Source organism: Myotis nattereri, assembly GCF_964212035.1.
Source record: "Myotis nattereri genome assembly, chromosome: 2".
In the NCBI taxonomy this organism is placed as follows: Eukaryota; Metazoa; Chordata; class Mammalia; order Chiroptera; family Vespertilionidae; genus Myotis; species Myotis nattereri.
This window is the reverse complement of record NC_138076.1, coordinates 113,773,867-113,800,665: the sequence shown is the minus strand read 5'-3', so window position 1 is coordinate 113,800,665 and position 26,799 is coordinate 113,773,867. Positions and strand designations below refer to the sequence as shown.

General features: G+C 44.3%; 1 protein-coding gene across 1 annotated transcript in view; it reads left to right on the top strand.

The window, feature by feature from the left end:
* Nucleotides 1-450: 450 nt before the first annotated feature.
* The window catches only part of ALOX5AP (arachidonate 5-lipoxygenase activating protein), a 36,374-nt gene continuing 10,025 nt past the window's right edge, over nucleotides 451-26,799 (top strand). The window contains exons 1-4 of the mRNA XM_081083148.1: nucleotides 451-673; nucleotides 9,836-9,935; nucleotides 17,585-17,655; nucleotides 22,004-22,085. Of these exons, the coding sequence (XP_080939274.1) occupies nucleotides 604-673; nucleotides 9,836-9,935; nucleotides 17,585-17,655; nucleotides 22,004-22,085 (323 nt within the window). The 5' untranslated portion in view covers nucleotides 451-603. The remainder of the gene's footprint in view (nucleotides 674-9,835; nucleotides 9,936-17,584; nucleotides 17,656-22,003; nucleotides 22,086-26,799) is intronic.

Genomic DNA, 26,799 nt, shown 5'->3' with positions numbered 1-26,799 from the left:
ATCCATCCATCCATCCATCCATCCATCCATCCATCCATCCATCCACCCATCCACCCATTCATCCATTCATCCACACATCCATCCATTCATCCATTCATCCATCCATCCATCCATCCATCCATCCATCCATCCATCCATCCATCATTCCTTCCATTTATCCAGGCCTTATTACCTGACTGCCACTGTGGACCCTGCCATGTGTTAAGTATTCCTTTCCCCTACTAGGAATTCAAGAAAAGAAAGGCAGTACTCAGGACACAGATCATTTTGGTGCTCTATAAATAAAAAAGTTTCATTTTTTTCCCTTCCTGATTCTTTCTCTAGCCCTGCTTCTTCTGGCAGGTCACACTAAGCCAGGGCATTTTGGTGGCTGGGGAGAAGGAGGAGGAGGAGGAGGGGGAGGAGGAAATGGAGGGAGAATAAAAGGAGGAGGAGGAGGAGGGGAAGAGGAAGAGGGGAAGGAGAAAGCAGCACTGTGTATTGTGCTGGGACCTTCAGAAATTCTAATGATGAAAGACAGAGTGCAGGCTCTCACTTCCCCTTCCTGGACAGTGCAGACGTGGGTGGCACAGAGCAGTCCTCGCTGGTGAGCCTGAAGCAAACATGGATCAAGAAACCGTGGGCAATATTATCCTGTTGGTCATCGTCACACTCATTAGCGCGCTCCAGAATGGTAAGAGAAGCCTCTCACTTGGGCGGGAAAGCAAGGGGAAATTTATTTGTTAGTTGTATGAAAGTCAGGCTTACACAATACTCAAGTTCTCTCTGTACTTTCGTTTTATCTATATTTTTTTCTTTCCTATTTGAATGTATAGAGGTGTGTGTGTTTCCATATAGACTGGGCGTTTTGCTTGTCTTGTTTTTTTTTTCACTTTAGTAGTGATGACTAACCAGGCTTGCAGTACCAGGGCAGCCACCTGGAGACTTTTCAAAGACCCTCACCGAAGGGCCTGCAATCAGCATTTAACTATTATTAGTTAGTGGGGCCAGAGAGGAGGGCAAGAAGCCTAGAAAGGGAAGATGAGACATATATTCACTCAGACACTGGGCTTTATTCTGTGCAGCTGGGCTGACTTCAGTGCATCTGAGGTTACTGTCAAGTGTAGGCTAAAAAAAAAAAAAAAAGTGAATTTTGGGGTTTGTGAAAGGGAAATAACCTTATCATTATTTTTTCTTTTGAAGAAACATATCTTTTGTAATGCTTTCCCACCTCTAGCAACATATATTTTTTGAAGCATTTCCCATATGCATGATATACTTACATAAAAAGAGAGAGGGGAGAACATTCTTTTTTGTTTGGGGCTGCACATCCATTAACCTTGATAACAGTTTTAAATAGCCAAACAGGATACCCAGACCCGACAAAGGTAGGACTATGTAGGACTCTCTCCTTAAGGCTCTGAGTTAGGACTGCATCAGACTCTGTTTATAAGTATCTCCAATGGCTTTGTATTTTGCAATTTAGTAAGACAGAGAAAAAGGAGAGTACTATAAGGACAGCTCTATAACTTAATGGTAATGAATGTTCACACACCACCACACTTTGGAAATTTGAGTAATTCATCAATTTTGGATATTCTGATTTTTTTTCCCAATTTGAATGTGGACAGAGACTGGTGGTTAAACCTTCTGAGCACAGAGCAAGGCTCAGAGGCACACTCTGAGAAGGTTTCCTGTATGGGACAGCACGTTGCAGCTTTCTGACCCAAATGTTTTCCTACAAAATCACACACAGTAGAGTTGCAACTCCAGAGGGAACAACCGGACTGTTTTGGCTGCCATTTCCTCAAGTCACCGCTGTTTCATTGGGGCACCATTTTGTCAATGAGCTCCCTCAGTTTGTCAATGGGCAAAGGGTTCATTCATCCCTGTGCACCCCACCAGGGACCCTGCCCTGTGCCAGACAGTGCTCTGGTTCCCTGAGGAGACAGCTCTAGTTCCTGCCCCCAGGGAGGGAAAGAGCAGTGGGAGCAGATGAGGTCAGCAGGAAGCTCTCTGGGATGCAGCAGTGCGGGTGGTAGGCAGACAGTGCTCGGTCAGCTCTGTGCAGGCTCTTCCCCCCAAGCCCTTCCCCATGGAACCATCAACACAGCTGAGGAGTGTCCTGGCCAGGGAGCCAGAGCCTTCTCACTGCCTGCAAAGAGGACTGAGCTTAGCCTGGAGGATGGCCTTCACTCTGAGCTGCTCCCTCTCAGTTCAGACCTGGTGAGGCAGGGAGCTGAGGGAGTTGTTGTGGTGTCTCGTGTTGTAAAGAACAGCCTCTTCATCTCTCCTAAGGGAGAGGCACCAGGCCCTGGCCCTGGGCTGTTGAGTGGGTACTGAGTTTCTCTCTAATGGCATAGTGCACCCTGAGCAGAGATGGTGAGATTTTAATTATTTTCAGAAGATGAGATTAAGAAGTCCTTTGGCACAAAGTGGGAAGAGGGATTATAGATGACCCAATGTCTAAGCCTTAACCATAATCTACAGTCCATTTAAGCTACATAACGATAGAACACTGTGGTGTCCCAGAGTCCCACTGATGAGTGGGATGGAGGCTTCCTGGTGGGGGAGATACAAATATGGACAAGCACAGAGCTACTGTCTTGGGCTGGAGACTTTTTCATGCTGGGCAGACCCCACATGGCCCCCCACCTCAGTCTCTGTCCCTCCCCTGTTCCCCTGTGATCCTCAGCAACTTGGGAGCAGAGTGACCTTGTACAGTGCTGTTCCACCTCGTGTTTGGAGGAAGGACAAACTAAAGCCACAGAAAGAGCCCTTGTCACCACCCGGTTGTCTCAGGACAAGCATGCACCTTTGTGAGGCACAGGCATGAGGCCTTTTTGTTTGTAACTGTTAAACATGCCGTGTAGGAGAACAAGAAAAATTCCAATGACTTAGAAGACAGCATCTCTGCTTGTTTTCTCTGTGAGTTTCTAGGCAAACACAAAAGTCCAAATGTATGTCACAGAGCCTCTCTTTGCAATTCTAATCAATCTCCATGTAGCAGCCATAGATCTACCTTACAGGATTTGGAAAATATGCAAAAACTGTGCTTCCCCCTCGCCCACAAAACATTATTCCAAACCCTTCCTGTTTGTTTTAAGAAATATTTACATGCTGTGGTGAGGCACTGCACACTTTGTCTTTGTCCCAGGACAAGTCCCTGTTTGTCCATGCTGGTGTGTGGGGCTCTGTGCCTTGCTACACAGTGTGAGCTCATATTCTGGAGAGACCAGGGTGTGGCCACCTGGAGGAACTTCCTCCTCTGCCTCTCAAACGTCCTTTAGTCATCAAGATCTTTGAACATGTGGCCCTCTTCCAGCTTGATCCAGCAGAACACAGATACGGACATGCAGAAAAAGTCTGAAATATATCATTCTAAGAAAGCGAGGCCAGAATTACCAACGCCTACTTTCCTAGGGAGTATAGAGAGACGCATTTTCTATGAAAAGCATCCAGTGAACCTTCAATTTCTCCTGCCCAAGTGCCAGCAGCTTTGACATGGAGCAAAGGTGGGCACAGATTTGGAGGAGAGGGTGAGCCTAACTGGTGACGGCAGGGAAAAGATTTTCTCCAGCAGGAGGGCTGTTCCCTTAGTCCTGCTGGCGGCAGGGAAGGTGGTAGGAGTTAACATCATCCTCTCTCCTCTAAGAGTGACAACCTCCTCAATCAAGTCTCTTCTTACTTTGAAGCCAAGAAGGGTTATAAGGGTTTGTGAGAATTGTGATTGGAGGGGAATAGAGCTGGTAGGAACTACCTATCTTTCAATGCCTTCCCTGCTACTCCCACCCAAATGCACACACTCACATAGTGAGTTTCATGAGCCTCCGTATCAGAAGACCTCACAACTCAATCCTGGGCTCTAGCAACAGGATTAGGGACTCAGGAAGTTCCCCAGTACAGAAATCTTCACACATCCTCAACAGCTCCCCCTGGAATACTGCTGTATGGAGAGTTTCCATCCACTGAGCATGCCCTGTCCATTATCAGGTGTAGTGAGACTTCGCTCCGTGTCAAGCTCAGTCCTTTGTGCTGATTATTATATTATCTAATTTAATCCTTGCATCCTATGAAATATATACTATTAGTATTCCTATTTTACAAATAAGCAAAGTGGGGCTTAGAGAGGGTAGACCATTGGTTGGAGGTCCTAGAGTCAGTAGTGGTGAAGCTAGGATTCAAACTTCCTCCAGAGTGTAACAATGACACCATGTATATTGCCTCAAATTCATTTACTCAAGAAATCACTACCCAGGAAGTGCTTTTTAATTTTTTTATTTATTGATTGATTTGAGACAGAGAGGAAGGAAAAGAGAGAGAGAGAGAGAGAGAGCGCGATATTTGTTGTTCCACTTATTTATGCATTCATTGGTTGATTCTTGTATGTGCCGTGACTGGGGATTGAACCTGCAGCCTTGGCATATTGGGACCAATTGAGCTACCCAGCCAGGGCAGGACGTTCTTTCTAATATTGAGGTGAAATCTGCCCTACAACTTCTGTCCATCAGGCCTGTTTCTGTCCTCTGGAAAAACTTTTTTTTAAATTTTTTTTTTAAATATATTTTTATTGATTAAGATATTACATATGTGTCCTTGTCCCCACGTTACCCTCTACCCCCCCCCCCCCCGCTCATGCCCTCACCCCCCCGTTGTCCGTGTCCATTGGTTAGGCCTATATGCCTGCATGTAAGTCCTTTGGTTGATCTTTCCCCCTTACCCCCACTCTCCCCTACCTTCCCTCCAAAGCCCAACAGTCCAATCAATGCCTCTCCGTCTCTGGGTCAGTCCTTGTTCATCAGTTTATGTTGTTCATTATATTCCACAAATGAGTGAGATCATGTGGTATTTATCCGCTCTCCAGTTCCATCCATGCTGTGGCAAATGGTAAGAGTTCCTTTTTCTTCTTCCTCTTCTTAAAGAATATCTTTCAGCATTTCATATAATGCTGGTTTGGTGGTGATGAACTCCTTTAGCTTTTTCTTATCTGTGAAGCTCTTTATCTGACCTTCTATTCTGAATGATAGCTTTGCTGGATAAAGTAATCTTGGTTGCAGGTTCTTGCTATTCATCACTTTGAATATTTCTTGCCACTCTCTTCTGGCCTGCATGGTTTCTGTTGAGAAATCAGCTGACAGTCGTATGGGTACTCCCTTGTAGGTAACTGACTGTCTTTCTCTTGCTGCTTTTAAGATTTTCTCTTTGTCTTTTGCTCTTGGCATTTTAATTATGATGTGTCTTGGTGTGGTCCTCTTTGGGTTCCTTTTGTTTGGGTTTCTCTGCGCTTCCTGGACTTGTAAGTCTATTTCTTTCACCAGGTAGGGGAAGATTTCTGTCATTATTTCTTCAAATAGGTTTTCAATATCTTGCCCTCTCTCTTCTTCTGGTACCCCTATAATTCTGATGTTGGTACGCTTGAAGTTGTCCCAGAGGCTCCTTACACTATCTTCATATTTTTGGAATCTCTTTTCTTTTTTCTTTTTCAGTTGGGTATTTTTTGTTTCTTTGTATTTCAAATCTTTGACTTGATTCTTGGGATCCTCTTGTCTGCTGTTGGATCTCTGTAAATTATTCTTTATTTCAGTCAGTGTATGCTTAATTTCTAGTTGGTCCTTTTTCATGTCCTCCATGGTCTCACTATACTTATTGAGGGACTCATTAAATTTATCGGCGGTTTCCATAAAATTCTTGAAAAACCTTATAAACGTGGCCTTGAACTCTATATCCAGTAGTTTGCTTTCCTCCATTTCTGCCATTTGTGACCTGCTTCTTTGTCTCCACATTTTGGCTGCTTCCCTGTGTTGATAGAGTGGCTTTGTGTGCTAGGTGTCCTGTCGGGCCCAGTGGCTCAGCCTCCCCAGTTACCTGAGGTGGACACTCTTGGTGCACCCCCTGTGGGCTTTGTGCACAGTCTTGTTGTAGTTATGCCTTGGTTGTTGTAGGATCACTGGGAGGAATTGACCTCCAGGCCAATTGGCAGTGAGAATCAGCTGTGTCTGCAGTGGGAGAACTTCTGTGCTGGAGATACCCTTCTGGGGCAAGACTTGCTTCAGTGGGGCTTTGGTGCTCACTGAGACTGCACCCTGAGTGTGTCCCTTATGGATCTGCGGAGTTGTGATCTGGATGGTCCCCCTCTGACCACTGGGTACAGTGGCTCTTGGATCTAAGGAGGTGCTAATTTAGCCTCTGCCTGAGGTTACACAGCAGGAGCTACGAAGAGAACTGCAGATTCCCCTTGCTCTTTTTTGGAGTTTGGAAGTGCCCTGATGATGCTCAGCTGTGTAGCAATGCAAGCCGCTGTGGGTACTTGGGCCTTCTCTTGGAAGCTCTGGGTCTATCTGGCCTGGCTGCAGTTAGGTAATTATAGGTTGCAAAGGGCCGGGGCATTCATATGCAAAAGTCTCTGCGGCAGCCTGGGCAGGGCGGGGTCTCAAGGAATCAAAGGGCGGAGCAAGCAGCTATGGCGGAGCCTCAGCCCCGCCCTAAGGAGTCGTGAATCCCAGTGTCCCAGCAATGGCTGCAAGCACCTCTGAGGGAAAGCCGCTCTCAAGCTCGCCTGCTGCCAGACAGTCCAGTTTCTCCCCGTATGAGTCCTGGGTCCCCAGAGACTTCCTGGAACCGGATTTCAGAGCCGTTGGGAGCTTGTGTCTCCCTCCGGATTCAAAAAGACAGCCGTGTCCTCAGGTGCCAGACCCTTTCCGCGCGCGCGCGAGCCCCCGTACCTCTGCACTCCACCTCCGCAGCTCCTCTGGCTCTCAGTGTGCTTTTCTTTCCTTCTAGTTGTAGAATGGAAAAACTTAGACTATACCTTCTGCTTCTATGTTTACAAAACCAGCTGTAACATTTCTTCTTCAACAAATCATTTCTCATAGGTCTTTGTTTCCACAGTGCCTTGTCATTGCCCACTCTTTCTACCTTGCCATGTTCTTTCTAAAATGCAGATAGTTATCTCTTGTGCAGGCAAACTGTTCCCGAGATCCAGATATCAATTCTATTAAAATAATCAACATATGGAATATTCTTTCAAAGACTTGAATGGCATTGCTGGCTCATAACTTTGCAGTTAGCTAAAATCTCATGATTTTTCTTTGCGATCTGAAAAAAGTTATTTAACTTTTCTGACACTCAGTTTCCTTATTCATAATTCCCATGTGTTGTGATTGCAGGTATTGCATGAAATAAAATAGGTAAGGCAGCTAGCAGTGCCCAGTGTGTGGTTGATTCTCAGGAATGGTTTGCAGCCTTCTCTCTCTGAGCCTATCTCTGTTTCTGGTTTGGCCTGATGTTAGTAGTTGGCCAAGATAAGTGTGTTAATGGTCTTTGTGTGCACAGTTTCTGCAACATAGTTGAGGATAACAAGGGGCTGGGGTTAGAATGAGCAAAGGTAGTCCAACTCTTCCAAGTCTAGCTTGGAAAGAAGGAGAGTAGATCTACTGGAAGATTGGATTGAGACAGGCTTGCTTTTCTTTTGGAAGGATCTGAGTATGTTTCCAGAGTAAAGAGAAGGAGGGGTAAAAAAGGTTGAAGGTTCAGAAAATAACCAAAACACCAATAAAACAAAGACCTGGAGAGGTGGCAGGAACAGGGTCAAGGTCACAGGTAGAGGGCAAGCCTTGGGAAACCGGAAGAGGCTTGTTTTCTGAGCAAGGAGAGGAAGAATGGCAGAGTCGGGGAAGTAGAATCAAGTTGTGATGCTGGTTGCAGAAATAACCTCTGACTTTCTTAATACTGTCCCAGTTTACATGTTCAGAGGCCAGGATGTCACCTTAAGTTCTGGAAAGATAATGATTAGAATTTTCTACTGGATTTTGTACTAAGAAGAGACATTCCGAATGGACAGACGTGTGCTTAAACCCTGTGTAGCTGAGGGATCCATGCAGTGAGCATCTGTGTGACAGTGAGAGGAAAACACATTCTCATAGGCCCAGCTGGATCTGATCTTCAGCTTTACTGAGCCCTAGTGTAGTGACTCTGACATCGTTATTTAGCCTCCCTGAGGCACAGTGCCCTTATCTACAAAGTGGGAACAGCACTGGACCAATAAAGGAACCTATATCCCATGCCTACCAGAGTGCCTGCAATACGGTAGATTCCCCTTCATACACGTCAGCCCTGGAGATGGGCTCAAAATGAGCCCATTCTTGGGGAAGAAATGCACTTTTGCCAAGCAGAAAATCATAAAGGCTTTTATTCAAATATAAGGCATATTTTCCATACTTTTCTGAGATTAATAAGAAGTTGATGAAAGGGAGCCTTGTGGATGGATTTATGACAATCTCACTTTCCATCCCCCCTTTTCACTCTTGAAACAGGAGTAAAGGAATAAAATAGGGGGAAGGGAGAAAAAGAGAGACCTTCACTCCCTGCCCCCAACACCCAATGTATAGACAAACCCTCTGGATTCTGTCTCTTCTACAGCATCTCTTACATCCCACAGCCATCACCCTAATCAGCTCCCTCCCATTTTCTCCTCACTCCTCTCCCTGGTCTCCACACTAAAAACAGGGTGGCTTTCTGATTACACCATGGCTCAGCTTACACTCATCAATAACGCCTCTTTGTTCTCGAGGTGGAAATAAATTCCAAATTTATTAACTTGGCTCTCATCAAGGTCTCAATGACACTGTCAAATCCAGTGGGTACTTGTCAACCATCATCTTCTTCAAGACTTGGCTTACTGTTTCCTCACTGAGGTTCACTCTGTCCAACCTGTAGGGCTCTTCCAATGGCCCTGTACCATGCTCTGCTTTCTCTTTGCCCATAGCTCCACACACTGTGTAATTGTAATTGCTGTATTTTGTTTGCTTGTATGATCTGCCTCCTCCTCTTCCATCCTTGCCAGAGCATAAGCTCCCTAGGCCAGGACTCTTTGTGTGTTTTGTTCTAGGATGCAAGCTAAGTGTCTGGATCATGGCAAGTGATAATAGATACATGTCATTGAAAGAACAATTTACCACCTATCTCTTTGGCCTCATTTGCAATTCAACCAGGTTCTACTCCCCACTTCCCACTCTTCATCATAAGCTAGACATACTGAACCAAGGATAGTTCTTGCCTCCAGACCTTTGCATATTCCATTCCACTTGAGTAGAATAATTTCCCCTGTTGTCTCCTGCCCATCCTTCTCCTTAGCTAATTCATACTTGTTCTGTAGACTTTATTTTAGGTGTCACTTCCTCTAGGAATCCTTCTGTGACCCAAACACTGAATTAGGTTGCCTCCTTTGTCGCACTATAGCACTGTGTTCTCACTTAATCTCATCTTAGTATGAATCACGGTACACTAATTTCTGCTCTACTTCTTTGTTTATTTCAGCGGTTCTCAACCTGTGGGTCGAGACACCTTTGGGGGTCAAATGACCCTTTCACAGGGGTTGCCTAAGACCATCGGAAAACACATATATAATTACATATTGTTTTTGTGATTAATCACTATGCTTTAATTATGTTCAATTTGTAACAATGAAAATACATCCTGCATATTAGATATTTACATTACAATTCATAACAGTAGCAAAATTACAGTTATGAAGTAGCAATGAAAATAATTTTATGGTTGGGGTCACCACAACATGAGGAACTGTATTAAAGTGTTGCGGCATTAGGAAGGTTGAGAACCACTGTTCTATTTCTTTCAACTGTAAGGTCCTTGAAAGGGGCTATATGCCTTGCTCATGATTGCATCACCAAAACCAAGGGGAGAGTAGTTGCTGAATAAATTTTGCTAAATTACATTTAATGGAGGACATTTTGGGCTGTTTGGAAGTCAAGCCAAATTTTTTTTTAACATTTAATATGAGATGGCAGGCTCATGACTATGTTGGTTATAACCCAAATACAAATCTTTTCCTTGGCAGGATTCTTTGGCCACAAGGTGGAGCACGAAAGCAGGACCAACACTGGGCGGAGCTTCCAGAGGACAGGGACACTTGCCTTTGAGCGAGTCTATACTGCCAAGTGAGTCTAAACCCTGACACTGCTGACTAACAGAGTCGGGGCATGGGCACCGGGGTCTCTCTACTGGAGTGACAACCAACCTCAAGGCCACATGTCTGTGTGGCCCAGCCTTCCCAATGCCAGGGAGGTAGGGTTCCCAGGGGAAGTAGAACTCCCCCTGGGAAGCTTTGTGGAAACCCCTCACCATCTCAGTAAGTGTATTAAAAGAAAGGAAGTGGGGACCCTGGGAGTGAGGAGGTGAGATCTCTACAACTCCTCCTTGTTCCAGAGCTTGGGACAGTCATTTTGTCACATAGTTGACCAATTTCCTGTGTGGTTAGTGCAGAGGTAATACAATGGAAACCAGCCACGCCTCACCTTCCGCCTGCAGAAGCATAGACAGGACCTGCTGGCAGCAGCCTGCCACTCATCGACCCTGCAGTCCCTTGGTGGAAATCTGGAGGTGACACAGTGCCTTTCATAATGCTGCTCTTCTTGAGAAACCAGAGCAAGAACAGAAAGAATGGGGGGATTATGCAATGGCTTTTCCAGTTTTAATTCTTTGCTTTTGAATATAAAGACTGTTTTAAAACACTGGAACAGTCCAGTGAAGGAGCTGGTGCTATTTGGGATGCAATGGATTTTATTCAAACCCTCATTTCCCTCTGTGCAAAATGCATTAAACAGAGGGCTCAGCCCAGCATGTCTGCTGCTCCTCTGTGCCTGTGATTGAGGCCTGTAGAAAAGGAAGGCTTTGGCTGTGACCTGGTGAATGGAGCCTGGTGAGCTGAGCCTGGAGGCAACTCTGATGTCTCTAGAGATCCTTCCAAGGATCTAGAGATCCTTCCATGGCCACCCAAGGAAAGGACTTTCAGATTGGCAAGAACAGCACAAGCAAACACAAGGATGGAGTCATCCTAGAGTTGGAGGCTCATGGGAGCAACTTGGGGGAAGGTTCCACACGCAGGGCTACTGATGGCTTCTGAGAAGTAAAGTGACTTCAAAGGCTCTCAACTGGGTAGACCTTCAGCATACTCCCTGACACACTTTTGCTTCTGTCCTTTGCCTCACCAAGCTACTTTTACTTTTTAAAAAATTTGATGTAGGAATGGGAACGACGGAGGGGGAGTCCTCTCCATTGCCACTTTTCATCATCAGTCCCATAGCCCCCCAAGCTTCTAAATTTCTGCATACGTGGTCTGAGCCACTCCTGGGCACAGTTGTAGGGTCACCCCAAGCTGATTTTCTGGCCCCCATTTTGCCCCCTGTTATTCCAGCAGCCTGATCTCAAGGAAATCCTTTGCTGAATTACTTACAGGGAGATTTCTATTTTAACATTTGGGCCTTCACTGTATTAATTCTCAGAATCAATTGAAGAAATGTAAAGATGTGGCAGCTGTAGGCATTTCAGACCCATTTAAAGGAGAGTAGGGAAGCACACAAGGTGCCATCAACCACTTGCAAGGGGAGAGGTGAGAGCTCCCTTCAGGCACAGTCTGTGTGAAACAGCTGTAACAAAGGTGTCTTTGACCTGGGGCAACATAAAAACCTTTTTGAACAAGGAGTCCAAGTAAACACTAATACTCCCCCACAAGTTTGGAAAGAGAAACTTTTCCCCTCCCATATCACTACTTTCTAACCAGTTATGTTGTGTTCTTAGGTACTCCTCAGATTGTCTACTTGGAAGAGGTTAGGCATTTTGGCCATGCAACAGAATTCCACTGTCCCTTGAGAGAAATTAGGTTGCCTTTTGCTGGCAATGAAGAAACAACAGAGCAGTTTGGGCTATCTGTCTCTGCCATTCCCCCCAGGAGTGAACTAGCTCTGCTTCTAAGAAGTCGCTGTGTTCACACCTTGCCTGTTGCCAGCCTTTGAATTGCGGAAGTGCCATTTGGTAGTGGTTGGAGGTTCTGCAATTTTGTGGAGTTCCTGACATAAGAAGGAACTAGAAGAGCATGGTGGGCCTTATGTGCTGCTAGGGCCCTCCACTCCCAAAACCAGCATCGTTAAGTGTCTTTCCCACTTAACCTTTATGGGACTGGGGGTAAGGAGGAGAAGAATGAGAGGAGGAGGAGAGAGAGAGCTGTGGGGAAGGGGGGACAGGAAAGAAGAATTTCTGCAAGATAAAGGTTGCCCAGACACTGCTGTGGTTCTGTTACAAAGACACTTCCTCTCTGACCAGCTTGATAGAAGGTGCTGGGGATTAATGTAACAATGCATGGCATGTTGGTGAAAACCACAGCCTGCAAGTCTGCTTGCCTTTGAAAGCTACAGAACGGGGTGATGTGTTAGTCCAGTAGAAAGCAAACACTAGCCACATCTTTTCCAGGGGCCTCCAAAAGCACCAAAGAAGGGTGCAAAATGAGTCCTGAGGGTGCAAGAAAAAAAAAGAAAAGGTCATTAACCTTGCTGTCTAAAAAAATAAAAACTTAAGATTTACTCATTTTTATTTTTTAAAATTTATTTATTTATTACCATTATGTTTAATTGATTTTTAGAGAGAGTGGAAGAGAGAGGGAAAGACAGGGAGAAATATTGATGTGTTGCCTCCAGCACGTGCCCTGGGCCTAGGAGGAGCCTGCAACCGAGGTATGTGCCCTTAACTGGAATCAAACCCGGGACCCTTCTGTTTGCAGGCAAATGCTCTACCCACTGAGAAAAACAAGCTAGGGCAAGATTTTCTCATCCTATCTAATAAAAGAATACAGTGGGGCCTTGACTTACGAGTGTCCCGACTAATGAGTTTTTCGAGATACGAGCCGTCTCTCGGCCGATTTTTTGCTTTGAGTTGCGAGCTAAAATTCGGGTTACGAGCCAGCTTCAGATACCCCACCGCTAGCTGGAGCAGCGAACATCACAGTGAACGCCACAACATCAGCCCAGCATCACATGTCTCACTCGTTCACTTTTTGATTTGACATACAAGTAATTTGAGTTATGAGCTCCGTCACGGAACGAATTAAACTCGTAAGTCAAGGCCCCACTGCAATATGCAAATTGACCATCACTCCAACACACAAGATGGCCACCCCCATGTGGTCAAAGATGGCCACCACAAGATGGCTGGCAGGGGAGGGCAGTTGGGGGGGACCAGCCCAGCAGGGGAGGGGAGTTGGGGGGAACCAGGCCTGCAGAGGAGGGCAGTTAGGGGCAATCGGGCCTGCAGGGGAGGGAAGTTAGGGGTGACCAGGCTGGCAGGGGAGTGGTTAGGGGTTGATCAGGCTGGCAGGCAGAAACAATTAGGGGCAATCAGGCAGGCAGGCAGGCTAGTGGTTGGGAGCCAGCAGTCTTGGATGGTGAGAGGGATGTCCGACTGCCCAGTGGGGTCAGGCCTAAATGGTCAGTCAGACATCCCTTGAGGGGTCCCAGATTGGAGAGGGTGCAGGCTGGGCTGAGGGACACACACCCCCATGCACGAATTTTGTGCACCGGGCCTCTAGTTTTTAATATACAGATGGAGAGTAGTATGTGTATATAATTATATAAAATATACTTATCAGAGGATTGCATGATAAACACTTTCGGTTGATGGGGTGTATGATCCTAAATATTTAAAGACTGGTTATGAAGGCAAAAGTAGCAGGAAGGATTAATGGTGCTGGTGGTTGAAAAGCCAATGCATATTTTTCAGTATAAGATATGGCTGTGGACTGAAACAGATAGTTCAAGATTGTGGGGCAGTTGATAAACAGACATCACAGCCGAGTGTGGCCCATCAGCTCAGACTTGGTCTCCGTTAATGGTCTCCTCAACCCCATCCCCATGAGGGCAGACCTGAGCCAGCATTTGAGAGAAAAGGAATCTTGACCTTGACTTTCTGTTCATGGATATAAGTCATAGTTCAAAGCCCTATTCATAGCTGATGAGCACAGGAAGAGCAGTCAAAGTTTGTTTTTTGGAGAAAAATATCAGTTAGTGGACCTAAGACTCTTCCCTATTAGTGCAGGTAAACACAGGTTGCAGAGAGGAGATGTCTAATTTCCTAATTTCATAGTTGACAAGTTCGTGTGCTATTGACAAGTGTTACAAGAAGAACAAGTTCTGTACAGCAAGACTTTTTGAGAGCCTTCACTGTGCTAAGGGACACTGTGATTTTTGGTTCTCCAAGAAGGGGAGGGGTTTTACAAAATGCATTTTGGGAAATGCCACTCTCACGTTCCTTCTTCCCCGCACCTCTCAGAATCCACTCTAGACTCCCTTACAATTGTTTGAAGGTGATAGATGTACATTGAGTCTATTAATTAGTACTGATACAATTACTCTTATGTACTTATTTTAAGTTAACCGATACTAACTAATGAAACACTGAGTGCTTCTATATCTCATTCTGAAAGGTGGAGAAAAGTGAAAGAGAAAGTAACAATGAGTTCTTTTCTCGATCAAAATGTTGGCACAACAAACTGTGTGGCACAGCAAACTGGATGTAGCCCAGAGAGCTGCTGCCAGATCTGCCGAGTAGCTCATAGTTAGGCCTCAGGCAATGAGAGCAAAATGGGTTTGTCGGTTTTGTCTTGCAATGAAAAACGGCACAAAAGTCTCCACAAAAGATATTTTGTTATGATAAATATTTGTCAATAGGAGAGACAAATTTAATAGGGGATTCTAAGAAGAAAAACACTGGAGCAAGAATAGCCACTGTTTCTTGAATGCTACTGATGAGCAAGGCACTGCGTTATCTCATGCTATTCCTACAACAATCCAGAAAGGGAATTACTGGTGTCTCCATTCACTGTCAATAGATGAGAAAATTGAGGTTCTGGGAAGCTAGGATATGCACTCACTTTCACACAGTTGCTAAGTGGCATTCCCACATTGGACCCAGGCTTTGGGACTTTGAAAACTGCAAGAATGCCCACGAGGCACTCCATCACTGACCAAAGCTACTTGAATTCATCCCACCAGCAGCCCTCTGTCAAGAAGAGGCATGTGTGCATGGAGCTTAGTTCTGGTGGAGATACGTCAGAGATCCTGGGTGGGGAGAATGTACTGGCTTGGTTAGAGAGAGAGACAGGATGGGGGCATATTCTGAAAATCCATAGGAGGAATCCATTCTCTTACAGCTGAGAGAGTTTCATTTTACTCTGCAGACATTTTATTAGGGACCATGGTGACTCAAGACAATAGGCAAGAATGACTGAATGGCTGATCCAATGTCAAATCACTAGACATTCTGTCTAATGAGCAAATTTTTTGATCAATGCAGAATTTTTAGGTATGTTGCATCACCCAGACAAAATCAGTTCTTTAAAATCAATCAACCAACCAACTAACCAATCAAAGCAGAAGCATGAGACTGAGGAGGAAGCAAGAACGATCTTTGGTATTAATAAACTTTCAAGCTGTAGGAGCATCAGATATTAGATCCCATCAGATACAAGACGTTATTTAACTAAATAAAAAGAGATGTTCACTCTTATTTCCTTATAGTGGGAAGTGGGTTACATTCTCAGTCCTCAGGCTGCAGTTTTGTTCTCTCATAACATATAAGAATAAAGGTCATGTTCATGCATAATAGCTGCTGCAGCTACAATTTTGGGACCTGTTTATTAACCACGTACTTTATCCCAGGTGGTATTTGTAAGGGGATCCTGCCCTGCCCACTAGGTAAGTGACAATGAGGCTCTGCTCTCTCCTGTGTCTATATTCCAGCATAGGACACACTGGTTTCTTAGCTTTTACATTCATTGACTCCTCCAGTAAAGGCTTTTTAATCATCAGAGGGATGGTAAGGCCCCTATGGCCAAGAACACTGCCAGCCTCTCTGGGTTCTCTGAAGGGAGCGGCCCCAGGGCTGGTAATTCCAAAGTTCCCTGTGGTCCCCTTGAGGCCCAAGGCCCTATTAGTTTGAACAGGTGTTCATAGCTGATTGAGGAGGAAAATCATGAGAACAGGATCAAGAGGGATCCAGATGAAGGAATCCAAGGAAGGAATTTGGGTCAAAGGCCAAATATATTTTGAAAATTGCCTCTTGGCTTTTACTTGCATAGTTTGAATTACATGAGAACAATGGAACTCAAACTTGAACATACATCAGGATCACTTGGAGGTCTTGTTAAAATAAAGACTCCTAGACCAGCCCCAGAGTTTTTGATTCTAGAGGTCTGAAGTGGGCATTAACACCTGCATATCTAATGAGTTCCCCAGGGGGTCTAGGACCACACTCTGAGAACCACCAATTAGACCACTAACTCTTTGAGCTTAAATGGATCTTAGAGTTATTCATCATCAGTCTCTTAGTTTTATAGGCAAGGAGACTAAGTTTAAAGAGATTGCTGTGCCAATGACCAACAGCTGGTCAATATCAGGTCAGGGACTCAATCCTACTTCCTTGCCCCTCTATCGTGTTGCCCCTCCCTTTCTGTGCTTCCTTGTACTGTTGGGTTATTTTTCTGTGGACATAGGTGTCGTCTCTGAAGGAGACTATAAACGCCTCAAGAGGACACTGGTAATTTAATTTCTTATAGTCAAAGAGGTAACAGACCTGGTTTAGAGTCAGACTGACCAGTGTGAGAATCCTGGCTTTGTCACTCCATAACTGGGTGACCCTAGGCAACTTATTCAATTTCTCCCAGCCTCTGTTTCTCACCAAAATGTGAAAGTAGTTGTAGGCAGAATCATGGCCCCTCAAGGATCACCCCAGGCATCTATGAATATGTTATATTACAAGGCAAGGGGAAGCCAAGGTGAGTAACCAGTTGACTTTAAGATAAAGAGATTGTTCTGGATTATCTGGGTGGAAGGAGGCAAAAGAGTTGGTGTCAGAGAAACTCAGTGTAAAAAAGACTTGATCGGCCATTGCCGGTTTTGATGTTGGAAGGGGCCACCAACAAGGAATACAAGTGATATCTAGAAGCTGAAAAAGGCAAGGAAATGTATCTACCCTAGATCCTCTGGAGGGAATGCAAACACCTGGATTTTAGCCCAATGAGACCCATTTTGGACTTGTGATTTCCAAATAATAGATTTGTCTTGTCTTAAGGCAGTAAATTTGTGGCTACTTGTTACAGCCACCATCGAAAATTCACACAGTCACCATGTGTACTCACAGGTTTGTGGTAAGCTTTAAGGAGACAAAGGTGTAAAACACCAGTATGGTGGTTGGGGTAGAGTGAGAGTCCTTCCATGGGAGCAAGGACGGAGCCCTGCACACAGAAATCACACAATCAGCAAGATGACTTTCTGAACATCAGCTTTTCTTAACCTACCCTGGTTTCTTTAATGTGTGACGTTGCCTTTCCTTCCTCAGCCTGGCCTTGGGTCTGAGCTGACTGTGTGTCTACCATAAAGGTCTTCTTAGCTGGGTTCTTCTCCCAGCCACCCCACCCTAACGGCCACCACTGCATTGCTCACTTGTCAATTTCAGAAGCACTTTGGCAAAGCCAGGTGCAGGAACTCTGCCATAGCGAGTCCATTAAGAAACTGAGTCTCCAATGGGCTTCACTGAGGAAGAGAGTGAATGGGTTCTGAACACATGTCGCTTTACACTGCTGTCCATTTCTGATGTGGCAGCTGGTGTCAGTCTTCATGGGTAGATGTATGTGGAATTATGAGTGGGGCTTTTGCTCCAGATGTGATGGTGTGTATTAATTTGTGGTTTCAGGTAGTTTTACAGAGGACACTGTGGTAACATGTTTTCTGATTTTTCTTCTTTAAATTTATTTATTCTACAGCCAAAACTGTATCGATGCGTACCCCACTTTCCTTGTCGTGCTCTGGAGTGCGGGGCTACTGTGCAGCCAAGGTAAGCAGCTTCTCTCTGTGTTCTCTGTCTGAAATGTGCCGGAGGAGGCTCCAGTTCAGGTTCTTTGTTGAAAGGAGTTTGTCTGACCTCCAGCTCTGATCTGTGAAACCCTAGAGAGGTGTTTCCCGTGCTCTGTGCCAGTGGCTTGGTGGATAATGCATTGCTAATGCTGGCTCCCTGCGGTTGAGAGTGCCTGCACTGACAAGGGTGGTTTAAGGCTAAATGTGACTCAGAATCCCTAAGCAGTGTTAGCTCAGATACAAGGGCATTATAAATGAGAGTGCCAGAGGGATCTATTCTGGGGCTGCTGTCACTTGGCTCTCCTACTAATAAGCTTCCAGGCTGGCAGTCCTCCCTCGGGCACTGTCTGCAGAGTCTCGGGCTGGATTCCAGGTCTCCAGCCTTTCCCAGTTATCAGCAGCCCACAGTCTTGACTTCAGCAAGTTGACTCCCAGAGCGGATTTAAAATTAAATGGAAACCAGAGTAATATTTTTTGGTCCCCTTTGGACACTGGCACTGTGTCGGGGGGAAGGGTGGCATGACTTGGTCAGCCAAGCAGGGTGTATCAGAAGAGGTCACTAGTGTTCTCTGATGAACTATTTAACCCTCATCATCTCCTTCCACTTCATAAAGCAGGTAGAGTGGATATCCTTCCCCCATCATCCTTGGGGACACTTTGGTCCAGAGAGATAGGTCATTTGCTTAAGGTTACTCAGCTGGTGACTAATGAGCCACATTGAGAGCCCAGGTCTTTTGGCTATAGCCTGGATTTCTCACAAGTAGCCTTTTACTTTATTCATTTATATAATACACATACATAGAGCACCTACTCTGTGACAAGCCCTATGTGTGAATACACAGTAACTGACAAAAAGATGGTGGGGAAGCCCACAGTAGTTGGCAAGATGAAACACAGAAAATCAGTGAATGGATAAATTATCACCAAGAGTGGGACGTGCCATGAAGGAAAAGAAGAAGAGCAGTGATAGAGAAGAGAGGTGAGGGGTGGCAGAGAAACCATTTCAGGGACACCTGTGGCCTTTTTCTGTGCTCCATGAGGCTGTCACTAGTTCACTATTTTCCACTTTCTATCCTGAATTAACTAAGAAAATCCAGCAAGACCTGAAAATCAGGTCAAAATATGCTCACAGTAGGAGTTATGATTCCTTTTATGCTTTAATGATACTTGATGTAAATGAATATAGAGTTGTTCCAGCTAGACAAATACAGAGGGAGCCTACAGGTGTTTCAGAGCCTGGGACTATGCATTCCCTGTCAAACATGTGTTGGCATTGTCAGGGGACAAAAGTGTCAGTAAACTCTGTTCGATAATAGTTATATCATATAAAAATAGTAGGTGGTAGAATTTCTTCGCTGAAAGGAACCTTGGGGATCATTTGAGCCCAAACTCTTTACTTTATAGAAAAGGAGCCCAAGCCCCAAAGGGGACAAGTGGCTAGCTCGGACTTTAGAATTGTAGAGCCCTGATTTGTACCCACCGTGCTCCTCTTGCTGTTCTAGGCAGCCCAGGTACACAGAGGCGCACACCATATCCGGCATGAGGGCAACAAGTGTGGCCATTTCCCACCCTGACTCTTATTATAGTTCAGTGCAGTTCCTGGTAAAAAAAAAAAAAAAGATGGGCTGGTAAGTTAGTTCAGAGCCATCCCGATGGAACAAACCAGGAAAAACTTTGCTCAGAACAAATTGTGAATTGTGACAATTTTGTGACTTTTGGAGAATAGGATGAACTTCACAAGCAGTTTCTTTTGCTTTGGATTCCTTATCTGTCATGTAACAATAGTATTTTTGGAGGCAAGGCAGAGTTGTGGAAAGAACACGGGTCTTGGGGACTGACAGACTGGGATGATTCCACTGCTGTTGTGACCCTGGGCTGTTACTCAGCTTTCCTAAGCCTCGGTTTCCTCATGTGTAAAACAGGAACGACCGGATTCCCAGGATGATTGTGTGAAATAATATGCATTCAGCCCCTGACACAGTGCTTGGCATATCGGGTTAAACCATATAAAACTGCAGCTATTTGACTGTTTGTGACTCATGAAAATGGCACTTTCATATAGTTCAGCTTAAAAGTAGAAGCCCAATAAATGTTATGATTGATGGTGCTAGTGATAGTAATAATGCTTTGAACTCTGACCTGTTTTCAAATTCCACCTCTCCTCTGGCCAACTTATATGACTTTTATTCATTCATTTGACAAATATAGAAGGCCAATATGCGCCAGGCATGAGGCCAGGCACAGAGATGAAGACTGGTAAAATACGGCTGTCCTCAGGAGTCTTTTGGTCTGGTAGGTGACTCTGGGCAAACTGACTTCTCGAAACCTAAATTTCCTTAAGTGTCAAATAGTGACAGCAATGTGCTCCTTGCCAGGCTGAGAGGATAGAAGACCCATGTATACAAAGAGCCTTGGCAGTACTGGCATATAAAAAGTGCTCAGTCAGCACAATTCATCTGGCATTTGAATAATGCTAGCAGGTTTTCCAAGCGCTTTCATACTTATGCTTCACTTTATTTGACTCTGAATTGTTTCTGATAGGTGAGGAGCTGTAATCGGCCCTTTATCCAGATGTAGACCAAATTAAGTATTAGCTCCAGCTTCTGGTAGTCCTAGCGGGGCTGTGCTTTCTGACTCGGCTCCAAGCTCCTGGCTGTAGGATTTTTGGGGTGCTGCATACGGTTGCTCCTCACAGGCTAGAATGCAAATGGAATCTCTTCCTCCAGAGACCTTTTCTGAATGGTAGCAATTGTTCAGAGAAGTTTGAGCATTGTGCTGCCTGGAAGCCCAGAGGTGAAGGTTATACTTTTAAGAGAACTAGGCTCAGAGCTGGGCTCGGGGTCTGCCCCTTCCTCCCACAGATACATCTAACACCTGGCAGTATCATACAAGCCTCTGGCCACTCAAGCCCAAGTTTCCAACATCTGGAAATAGAAAAGATGATACTGGTCATATGGGAAGGACTCAAATTAGATGATGGTTATGAAAATACTTTGCAAACGATACCACAATGCCAATATAAATAACATCACTATTATTATTTTTAATTTTTAATTACAGTTGACATTCAATATTATATTAGTTTCAGGTGTACAACATAGTGATTAGACATTTATATATTTTACAAAGTGGTCCCTCTGATAAGTCTAGTACTCACTTGGTACCATTCTAGTTATTACAATATTATTAACTACATTCCTTATGCTGTACTTTACATCGTTGTGATTATTTTGTGACTATCAATTTGTACTTCTTAATTCTCTTACCTTTTTCTCCCATCTGGCAGTTATTAGTCTGTTCTCTGTGTCTATGAGTCTGTTTCAGTTTGGTTTATTCATTAATTTTGTTCTTTATATTCCACATGTAAGTGAATTAATATGGTATTTGTCTTTCTCTGTCTGATTTATTTCACTTAGTATAATACCATCTAGGTTCATCCATGTTGTCACAAATGGTAAGATTTCATTATTTTTTAGTGGCTGAGTAACATTCCATTGTATGTATGCACTACCTCTCTTTTATCCATTCTTCTATTTATGGACACTTAGGTTGTTTCCATATCTTGGCTATTATAAACAATGCTGCAATGAACATAAGGGTGCATATATCTTTTCAAATTAGTGTTTTGGATTACTTTTGGATATATACCCAAAAGTGGGATATTGTTGGGTCCTTTGGGAGTTCTATTTTTAGTTTTGTGAGGAGCCTCCATACTTTTTTTCCACAGTGGCTGCTCCAGCCTGCCTTCCTACCAGCAGTGCACGAGGGTTCCCTTTTCTCCACATCCTCATCAACATATTGCTTGTTGATTCATTAATGGTAGCCTTTCTGACAGGTGTGAGGTGCTATCTCATTGTGGTTTTAATTTGCAGTTCTCTGATGGTTAGTGATGTTGGACATCTTTTTATATGTCTATAACATCACTATTATTAAAATGTTCAGATTTCTTCCCGCCCTAGGCTGTTTGCTGAAGTTCACATCAGCCCAGACTGTCAGAACTTGAGGCCTCTGCTAGATTTTGTGACACGCAGTAATTGCACAATGACTGTATTAAAAAAAATATTTTTATTGATTTCAGAGAGGAAGGGAGAGGGAGAGAGAGATAGAAACATCAATGATGAGAGAGAATCACTGATCAGCTGCCTCCTGCATGCCCCCAACTGGCGATCAAGCCTGCAACTGGGGTTTGTGCCCTGACCAGGAATTGGTCGATGCTCAACCACTGAGCTGTGCTGGCCAGGCCACAATGACTGTATTAACATTGTGTTAACTTAGCCTGTTTGGTATATATGAAACTAAGGTGTTTTTCTTTTTCTTTTTCCACTTAGTTCCTGCTGCCTTTGCTGGGCTGATGTACCTGTTCGTGAGGCAAAAGTACTTCGTCGGCTACCTGGGAGAACGAACTCAGAGGTAGGCACTGGGAGTGTTTAGGAACCACGCAGCAGTCATGCTTCTTGAGCATGAAGAGTGGTAATTCACAACCATATTCTGCGTAGCATTCGAAGGCTTAGGGGACCACTTGAGGTAAGATGGCCAAAGCTGACTAGGATCCCTCCTCTTTTTCTCCCTGAACTTTGTGGGCTCTGAAAATACAGCTGGGGGACTTGAACACTGAACAATTCCTGCCCCTGGTGTAGGGCTCACAAAGGGCGCTTTAATGCCATGTGCTGCACATTCCTTGCAACCCCACACCCTCTACTCCCACCCATCAGTCTGGGTCTTGAATGTCATCCTATGTCTAGTTTTCCCAGCCTCCGGTGAGTGAAACATTCCATTGTTTGCCAAGAGAAATGAGAACTAAAGCTTGCACCTTGTGATAAGTTCTCTTGAATAACAGATTTTCCAGGGGCCAACAGAAGGAATGTTGAGGACATACGGTACAATCATAGGTAGAGGATGGGGACTGAAAATGGAGTCAGTGTTGCATGGCTTACAGATGGTGCCAAATTAGCAATGACACACCCACTCCACCTGGATTGGGAAATCCGATTCTAGTAAAATAAATGATGGCACTTACAGAAGAAACATTCCAGTGGCAGCACACCTAAGAGAACAGGATTCCTACTGTAGCAGAGGGGCTCCAAGAGTCAGGAATTTGTTCTGGGAGGTTGAGCTCAGCCTTCCCCTTCAGTTTTCTTTCTTGTCTACTTTCACCCCCCGCCCCCCGCCCCCCCCCCCCAGGCTTTTACAATAGCACACTTCTTTAGTGGCTAATGGGTTCCCCATTTAGATAGCATCCTTCCACAGTGACAAAGGCGCTGACATCCCAGGAGGTCAGCAGGTGAAAGCATTACTCCTGGAGAACTGGGAGCTGCAAAGCTAAGTGACTTGGTGGCTTGGTAGTGAGTGGCCGGAGAATAATGGCTTTTTCTTACAATTCTTTCCCGGTGCTCATGTCTCCTTCATTCCTCTCTAGTGGCCTTCCTATTCATCCTCTAAAACCACATTTCCATTATCTCTCTTATTCTTATCAACACTGTCCTAAATAATGTTCTTTATTCTCTTTGACCTGGGAAAGCCTCTCTTCTGCCTTCCCCAGGAGATTACCTGCTGTCAGGAGTTGTGGGGGTGTCTATCAATAAAATAAGGGGGCTTGGCTTCCCATCAGCCCTGTCTTTCTCCCCTAAGACACGGGCATTTGGTTAGGTCACATTTTTTCTCTTTATCAGTCACCACTTGCCTGAGATCTTAAAGTTACTTTAATTCTAAGACAATCTGTGGCTCATGACAAAATTAGTCCATTTACCCATAGGCACTTCTTATTTTAAAGATAATCACTACTAGGAAATGGATAGAGGCAGCAAAAATAAACAATAGACTATAGACTTAACATCTGAAAAGTATTTGATTTCTCCAGACCTCATTAAAATGTAAATGGCTTAACCTCTTCTTTTTAAATCATTTACAATTTTTTTTTCAATTGCAGTTGACATACATTATTATATTAGTTTCAGGTGTACATCCCAGTGATTAGACATTATATAACTTACTAAGTGATCATCCTGACAAGTCTTGCACCATCTGACATCATATATAGTAATTAGGTTATTATAGACTATATTCTCTATGCTGTACTTTACATCCCCATGATTATTCTGTAATTACCAATTTGTATTTTTTAATCCCTTCACCTTTTTTACTCATCCCTCCAAACCCCCTCCAATCTGGCAACTGTCAAAATGTTTTCTGTGTCTATGAGTCTGGTTCTGTTCTGTTTATTTTGTTTTTTAAGATTCAATTGTTGATAAATATGTATTTATTACTGTTTTATTGTTCATATATTTTTATCTTTTTTTTTCTTCTTAAAGAAGATCCTTTAACATTTCATGTAATACTGGTTTGGTGGTGATGAACTCCTTTAGCTTTTACTTGTCTGGGAAGCTCTTTGTATGTCTTCTGATTCTAAATGATAGCTTTGCTGGGTAGAATAATCTTGGTTGTAGGTCCTTGCTTTTCATCAATTTGAATATTTCTTGCCAATTCCTTCTTAGCCTGAACTGTTTCTGTTGAGAAATCATCTGACAATCTTATGGGCGCTCCCTTGTAGGTAACTGCTTTTCTTTTGCTGCTTTGGAAATTCCTTCTTTGTCTTTAACCCTCGGTATTTTAATTCTGGTGTCTTGGTGTGGGCCTCTTTGGGTTCATCTTGGGACTCTCTGTGCTTCCTGGACTTGTGTGTCTATTTCCTTCACCAACTTAGGGAATTTTTCCACAATTATTTTTTCAAATAGTTTTTCAATTTCTTGCTCTCTCTGTTCTCTTTCTGGCACTCCCATGATGTGAATGCTGGTATGCTTGAAGTTGACCCAGAGGTTCCTTACACTATCCTAATTTTTTGGATTCGTTTTTCTTTTTGCTGTTCAGGTTGTGTGTGTGTGTGTGTGTGTGTGTGTGTATGTGTTTGTGTGTGTTCACACACATGTGTGTGTGTGTGTTTTGTTTTCTTCCTTATATTCCAAATCACTGATTAGATTCTTGACTTCATCTATTCTACTGTTTATTCCCTGTAAATTATTCTTCATTTCAGTTAGTGTATCATTTCTGACTGGTCCTTTTTTATGCTGTGGAAGTTCTTACTAAGTTTATTGAGTATCCTAATAACCAGTGTTGTTTTTATTTTTATTTTATTTTTTGTTAATCCTCACCAGAGGATATTTTTTTTATTAATTTTTTTCTTTTTTTTTAGAGAGAGAGAGAGAGAGAATGGAAGGGTTGGGGGCAGAGATACAGAGAGAGAAACATTGATGTGAGAGGGACACATCGACTGGTTGCCTCCCACATGCAACCTGACTGGGGCTGGGGATAGGGCCTGCAACTGAGGTATATGTCCTTGACTGGAATAAAATGCACTACTCTTCAGTCTGCAGGCCAATGCTCAACCACTTAGCCAAAATGGCCAGGGGGAATAACCAGTGTTTTGAACTCTGTATCTGGTAGGTTGCTTGTGTCCCTTCTGTTTAGTTCTTTTTCTGGATTTTTGTTCTCTTCTTTCATTTGTGACATGCCTCTTTGTCTCCTCTTTTTGGCAACCTCCCTATGTTTGTTTCTATCTATTAGGCAGGGCGGCTACATCTCTCAGGTTTGGTAAGTGGCCTAATATAGTAAGTGTTCTGTAGGATCAGTGACATAGCCTCTTGATCGTCCAAGCTGGACTCTTGAGGTGCAGCCCTATGTGGGCTGTGTATATCCTTCTTTTATAGTTAGCACATTAATGGGAGGGATTTACCTATAGGCAGATCAGCCACAAGGACTGGCTGCAACGACTGACTACTGATCTCTGATAACTGTGGAGGATCAGTTGTGCAGAGGCCCACCCCATAGAGCATAACTTACTTCAGCAGGGGTCTGGTGCCTGCTGAGTCTTCCCCTTTAGTGTGTCCCTTGTGGAGGTGGTTGGGTGGTGGTGCTTTGACATAATCTGAAGCTGTCCTGGATAGACTAGCTTTGAGGCCTGCCAGGAGGTGCAGGCCAAGGTCAGCTGCTGTCTCTGTTCTGCTTGGGTCTACCTGGCATGAGCTACAAAGCGATCTGCAGATGGCTGTTTCTTGTGCTAGGCTTGGAGCTTTCCAGAGAGGCCAAGCTGTGAACCAAGGTGGCTGCTGATAGAGTTAGGCCTGGGCCACTTAGTGAGAGGTATGGGGCACACTGAGGCCAGATGCTGCTTGTTTGATATATTTTAGGATAGTTCAAAGCATGAGACGACAGGCCATTCATATGGAAAAGCCACTGGAATCAGCTTGGTGGGCCCAAAAGTTGGCCTTGGGGAATCACCAGGGTGGGGAAAACAGTTTGAGTCAAGTCGGTGGAGTCTCAGATATGGCACCTCCCTGCTGGCTTTATGAGGGGAGGTTCATCGAAGGAATGGTTGTCTCTGCCAGCATTTCTGTCTGGAAGAAAGCTATTCCCCAGCTCTTGCCCTGATGATAGACAATTTAATTACTCCCCATATGTCTCTGGTGCCTTTCTAGCTGCTGCCCTAGCACTGGAGCTTAGAGGGAGTGAGTCCAAGTAAGTCTGTGCCTGGGCCCTTTAAGAAGAACTGCCTGGGACTCCAGCAGCCCTCTGTCTTCCTCAGCCTCAATTCCTGCTGGTTCTTACAGCCAGACGTTACGGGGACTTCTCTTCCTAGAACTGGAACCCTAGGCTGCCTGATGGGAGGTGGTGACCCTCTTGTCTCTCAGGTGGGACCTATACAGCCAAGATATCTGTCCCACTTTTTTAAAAACAGTTTTATTGCTTAAAGTTTTACATATGTCTCCTTTTTCCCCCGATTCACACCTCCGCCCCCCACCACTCCCAATGCTGAGGACAAGCCCCAACTGTCCCAGTGTCTGTGTCCATTGGTTATGCTAATATGCATGCATACAAGTCCTTTGGTTGATCTCTAATCACGCCCCCCCACCCCTCATTTGTCTCTGGATCTATTTTTGTTCACCAGTTTATGTTATTCATTATATCCCACAAATGAGTGAGATCATGTGATATTTATCTTTCTCTGACTGGCTTATTTCGCTTAGCATAATGCTCTCCAGTTCCATCCATGCTGTTGCAAATGTTCCTTCTTTTTTACTGCAGCATAGTATTCCATCGTGTAGATGTACCACAGATTTTTAATCTACTCATC